This window comes from Podospora anserina, chromosome 3 (genome assembly GCF_000226545.1).
Source record: "Podospora anserina S mat+ genomic DNA chromosome 3, supercontig 2".
Lineage (NCBI taxonomy): Eukaryota > Fungi > Ascomycota > Sordariomycetes > Sordariales > Podosporaceae > Podospora > Podospora anserina.
Window position 1 is genome coordinate 1120779 of NW_001914856.1, and position 5647 is coordinate 1126425.

The following is a 5647-nucleotide window of genomic DNA, read 5'->3' on the forward strand; positions in this document are numbered from 1 at the left end:
ATTAGGTTGTTTTTGTGGAAAATGGGGCGGACCCCGGCCCCGCCCCCCCTGGTTAGGTGGATTAGGTTGAGTGAGCCTTGGTGAGTTGATCTTTAGAGTGATGCTGTGGGATGAGTGTTGACAACAACAGGATTGAGGATACTACCGAGGCGTTGAGCATGGCCGTCTTGAGTGTGAGGCATGAGAGGGAGAAGATGATGGGGATGGAGAGGTCGCCTTTTCCGGTGGAGGGGTTCCCTGGGAGGTACGGAGGTGTGCTTGATCATGAGATGGAGGAGAGTGAGGAGCTGAGGGTGGTTCATGGTGCTGATGGGGGGAGGGAGGGGCCTTATTCCGGGCGATATATACGTGGCAGTGGGATTTTTCTTATTGGGGGCGTCAGGGTTGGCAGACTGGTTGCGGGTACGGATTGAGAATGGATTGGTGTAGCTGGGGTTATAGAACAGGACGAGATTCGTTGGTCTCTTGGTGATCAGCTTCAGTCGAGTTGTTGATGGGGTATCTGGTGCTTTCAGTGAAGTGATAGAATATATCTTAACACACAATGAACCCAGAAAACCCAAGAAAATCATGATTTCAGTTACTCGGCGATAGCATCTGTGTTGGCCACTTCGCAATGTGTGGTGAACCTGTGGCGGCCCCACCATAGGAGGCCATAAAAGCCAAATTTGAGAGCTCGCTCTTTCCCTACAGTGAACCCTGCAGTGCAATAGATTGGTTAAGGTGTCTATCATGGAGATTTTTTAGTTTGATCAAAATGGTGATTTTTGTCGATAAAGAACAGAAAGGACTGGTTTCCTCAACTGCCTTTGCTCCAGCTTTGCTCATTATTCTGTGGTGGGGCTGTAGCGACTCTCAGTGGCAGGCGGTCCAGTGGTCTTCAGCGGTCACTAAGCCACTTACTCCAGAAACCAAACAATACCCCAAAACCACACTCATCATCACCCACGACCACCCACACAAGGCATGCGCCGCGCTCTTCATAGCTCAGTTATCCCATTATTTCAGCGAGGTACGTGTCTCTAGCATTCTGTTATTTTCTGAGGCCTGCTCAGAGCTCTGTGCGAGGAGTTTCGCACCGCAGCAACTGGCAGATCCAAGCAGCATCCCGTCTCATATCAGATCCATCCCCTTCTCGACGTACCCGTCAACATCAAACACCCGACGGCTTTCCAGCCAATATCCGACACTATTAGTAGTTACTACACTACACGTGTATTCTGGAAATCGCCTCGAACAGAGATTTCTTTGCATTTTCTACTACCTAGAATCTGGTAAGGCAAGCATCGTTTGTTTGGGGCATGACCGGGAGACTGCTGCAAGTGCCAGCCTCCAGTCGTCTCATCTCCGACCAGTCTTTGACCATTTCATCTCACGCACTTGAAACGGGTCACGTAGCTGGGCACTGTGGTTATCATAGCCCTATATCCTTGCTCCTCTGCCTAGCTCATATCCTCAAGCCTTCTGCCTTGTTTGCCCTTGGCACCTATCTTTTCCACCTTCCTCGACACTACCTCTGTTTATCTTCAAGACTCGTCGCTAACAAAAGCCAGACAAACTTGCCAAGTTTACAACACCTTCGCTTCGCCTCTTCCATTTGCTGGCCAGGTCCTCGCGGCATCATGGACGTTGACCAAGATGTTGTGATGGATGGGACCGCGGATGCGCCTTCTATACAGTCCGCCAATGGCTACTCAGAACCAACGTCCAAGTCGGGAGGGAGCTCTCTGGAGACACCAAACGGCCACAGCGCCGACAGCAGTGCCGAAGGGACATCTTCCAAGAGTGGCGAGCCTGGCTATCCTGAACGTTTCCGACGAAAAGGGATCCTACCAACCGGTTGCTGTTACGATGACCGCATGAAGCTCCATGCCAACGCGGATTTCGGGCCAAACCCTCACCACCCAGAAGACCCATCGCGTATCGAGGTCATTATGAGGATCTTCAAAAAGCACGGTCTCCTGTTTACGGGAACAGATGCCGAGCTCATCGATGTCATTAACAACAGACCAACCAGCTACATGTGGAGGATTCCTGCAAGGGAAGCGACAGAAGAAGAGATCCGTACTGTTCATAGAGTCGAACATTTCAACTGGGTCAAGGCTCTGTCCACCAAGACCACGCACGAACTCCGCGATATCTCAGCCATGATGGACCAAGGTCGTGAGTCCCTCTATGTTGGTAGTATGACATACGAGGCCTCTCTGATCTCGGCCGGTGGTGCCATCGAAACCTGCAAGGCTGTCGTTACCGGCACCGTCAAGAATGCCTTCGCTGTTATCCGACCACCAGGACATCACGCCGAGTACGACCAGCCTATGGGTTTCTGTTTGTTCAACAACGTACCGATTGCGGCCAAAGTCTGCCAGAAGGAGTACCCCGACATTTGCCGCCGCGTCATGATTCTCGATTGGGATGTCCACCACGGCAACGGCATTCAGAACATGTTTTACGAGGATCCCAACATTCTCTACATATCTTTGCATGTTTACAAGAACGGAGACTTTTACCCAGGAAAGCCTGATAACCCCATGATTCCGGATGGCGGGATGGAGCAATGCGGTGCTGGAAACGGGCTCGGCAAGAACATCAACATCGCGTGGCACGACCAGGGCATGGGCGATGGCGAGTACATGGCGGCATTCCAAAAGATTGTTATGCCAATTGGCCACGAGTTCAACCCCGACCTGGTTATCATTTCTGCCGGTTTCGATGCTGCCGCCGGAGATGAGCTCGGCGCTTGCTTCGTGTCGCCTGCCTGTTACGCTCACATGACACACATGTTGATGTCTCTGGCGGGCGGCAAGGTTGCCGTTTGTTTGGAGGGTGGTTACAATCTGATTGCCATCTCCAAATCGGCCCTGGCTGTCGCTCAAACCCTCATGGGCGAACCACCCCCGCAGATGCAGATTCCAAGAATCAGCAAGGAAGCCAGCAAAGTCCTGGCCAAGGTCCAAGCTTACCAGGCTCCCTATTGGGAGTGCATGCGGCCGGGCATCATCGACGTTACAGAGATGACCAAGAACGACTCGTCTCGCCTGCACGACGTGATCAGATCATCACAAAAAGAGAAGTTATCCAAGTACGGCATGCTCCCGTTGTATATCCAACGAGACATCATCTTTAGGTCATTTGAGAACCAAGTGTTGGTGACGAAGGGCGTGCAGTCCGCGAAGAAGCTGCTGTTGATTGTACATGACCCTCCCGAGCTGCATGGGCAGCCGGATCCCCTTGATAACTCTCTCGAGCCACACAATTCTTGGGTCGTGAGTTTGCCTGTATCTTGTAGCAACCTGGAGAGATGACTAACTTTGTGCAGTCTGATGGTGTGGCCAAGTACATTGACTGGGCTTGCAACAATGACTTTGGGGTGATTGATATCAACGTCCCCCACTACATTACCCGAACAGACGACACGGAGCACTTCACGCCGAGAATGGACGAGAAGACTCTCCAAATGCATCTTCAAGAGCTGATGTGTTACATCTGGGACAACTACCTCCAGCTCTACGACGGGGCAGACGAGATCTACCTGATGGGGGTGGGTAATGCCTACCTCGGGATCAAGGTCCTGTTGATCAACAGAAGTGAGTATTCCCCTCCATATCTCACGACTACCACACTGCTAACTCTGATACAGACGTCCGCAACCGAATCGCTGGCATAGTAAACTTTGTGGACGGCAGTCTCCGGCCTGTCAAGTCGGACGTGGACGAGGACTTGTCGTCATGGTACAAGGACAACTCACAGGTCTATGTTGCCAACGACCACGCCTGCTGGTCGGACCCGGATCTTACTAGGAAGGTGATGAAGAGGCGGTTCGGGAATGCCATCAGGAGCGAGGTGAATGGGTTGGCGCCGATGATGGATAGGCATTTTAAGGATGTGCTGCGGTTTATTGCTGAGCAGGCGAGGAAGCTTCACGGGGGGGAGACGACGGAGGATGAGGGGAATAGGAGGGGGTGAGGGGGTTGGTTTTTTTTCTTTTTTTTCTTTTTGTCTTTTTTTTCTTTTTTTTCTCTTGGTTTTTTTCCCCTCCATCAGAGAGCGAGGAGTGGCTGGGGTGGTGGATAACCGCAGCGTAGGCAAGTTTGGTTTTAACGGATGGGGGTAGGAGGGATGTGGAAGGTGGTGTTTGCTAGTACAGCGAGGGTAATATTTGGGATTAAGTGTATACTGGATCTAGTATTGAGTCGTCTGTTGTGTTTTTTATGATGTGGTGGTTTTGTGTGTTTTGCAATCATGCGTGGTGATGTTGGACGGGTGTTTTTGGCAAGCTGTGGATGAAATCACTGGTGCTGCAAAAGAAAGTCAAAAGGCCATCTTTCGAGGTATATTTCTCTTTTTGAAAGGTATAAGTTAACCGTGATTACACAGGTGTTGGGTGTGGGAATGGCAAGAACCCTAACCCTTTCAGGTGCAACAGAAAGGCTTATCAGATAAAAAAGGTTTTTCTTGGCGGCGTCTGTGCCTCGTCGCGTCGGCGGCGCGCGCCACGCTGGACACAGAGAAAAATTGTGGGGCGCTGCTGGCTTTCTTGAACGACATTTGGGAAGAGCTGACTGCGAGGCTGAACCTTCTTGATATTGTTTTTGTGTTGTTTTGATAACGAACGTTTGAAGATTACGGAATTGAAGAGATATATTGATATCATGGAGCGTAGTAGGAGGTATGTGGGCTTTTCTTTGCAGTGCTGTTGTTGTTGGATCTCGAGTGAGATGGATGGGTGGCGGTGGGTGATATGGGGGAGCAGGATGGAGGAGTCATTGGGACAGTAGGGGGATGATGGAAGACATTAGGGATTGATGGGGTGGTTGGGAGGTATTGTTGATGTCGGCGTCGAGTGGTGGGTGGAGGGTTGGCGGTGTTGGGAGCAACTGGCAGCGGAGGGTTGTCGGTGCTGGGAGCAATTGGCAGCAGCATCGTCGGGTAATGGGACGACGACGGGGCAGGGACATCGAAGGGGAGAGGTAATTCAAGGCCCCCATTGGGGGGATGAAAGTTTTTTTCTGCCAACACGCTACGACAGCCTGGAGGAGATGTCTTGACAGCTTCGACCGCAACTTTCACCACCAACGACCTTCACATTGAAGACAGCATCTACTTGCGTCTACATCACATCAGTCTTCCATCTCGGTCAGCTTCAGCCTTAGCGACGACTCACTTACACCATTACCCTCCTCGACTTGCTCACACCTGACCGCGCGAGGCTCTCATCTGTTGGTGTGTGCCGTCACCACCAGTCGCAGGTTGACTAGACCTCTTCATCCTACATCCTACCAGAACACCGCGCTTCATCTACATTCGAGCAAGCGAGTATTATCTCATCATCCCGACAGCTGCTTGGATCACGGCTTTCACCTTAGAAAAGGACCTCAATAGCCCGACATCCTCTCGTCTGTTTCCTCAGTTGAACGACGAGCAGCCCACCGGCGAAGGGTTGTCCTGATCAGTCGTGTCATTCCCAACATCTATCACTTCATTGCGCCGCCCTTTCTCTCAATTCATTGGGTGAAAGCTACCTCGCACGGCGAGTTATTTACCTCATCAAGTGGAAGATATCCATCTTGGAATATGTAAGTGTGCCTTCTTCCCTCTAGAAAAGGCGTGGACTGACTTTTCCTCCGGTCTTCCCATTCTCCTCACG

At 51.4% G+C, this 5647-nt stretch overlaps 2 protein-coding genes across 2 annotated transcripts in view; both read left to right on the forward strand.

Annotated features, from left to right (window-relative positions):
* Nucleotides 1–5, forward strand: part of PODANS_3_5070 (uncharacterized protein) — a gene marked incomplete at both ends in the record, with an annotated part of 1058 nt that extends 1053 nt beyond the window's left edge. Inside the window, one exon of the mRNA XM_001909261.1 lies at nucleotides 3–5. Within this exon, the coding sequence (XP_001909296.1) occupies nucleotides 3–5 (3 nt within the window). The remainder of the gene's footprint in view (nucleotides 1–2) is intronic.
* A 1617-nt stretch (nucleotides 6–1622) lies between these two features.
* On the forward strand, nucleotides 1623–3966 carry PODANS_3_5080 (uncharacterized protein; the record flags this gene model as incomplete). The annotated part of the gene is made up of 3 exons (XM_001909262.1): nucleotides 1623–3266; nucleotides 3320–3587; nucleotides 3668–3966. The coding sequence occupies 3 exons, from the start codon at nucleotides 1623–1625 to the stop codon at nucleotides 3964–3966; spliced, it is 2211 nt and encodes a 736-aa protein (XP_001909297.1).
* Between the last annotated feature and the right edge of the window lie 1681 nt (nucleotides 3967–5647).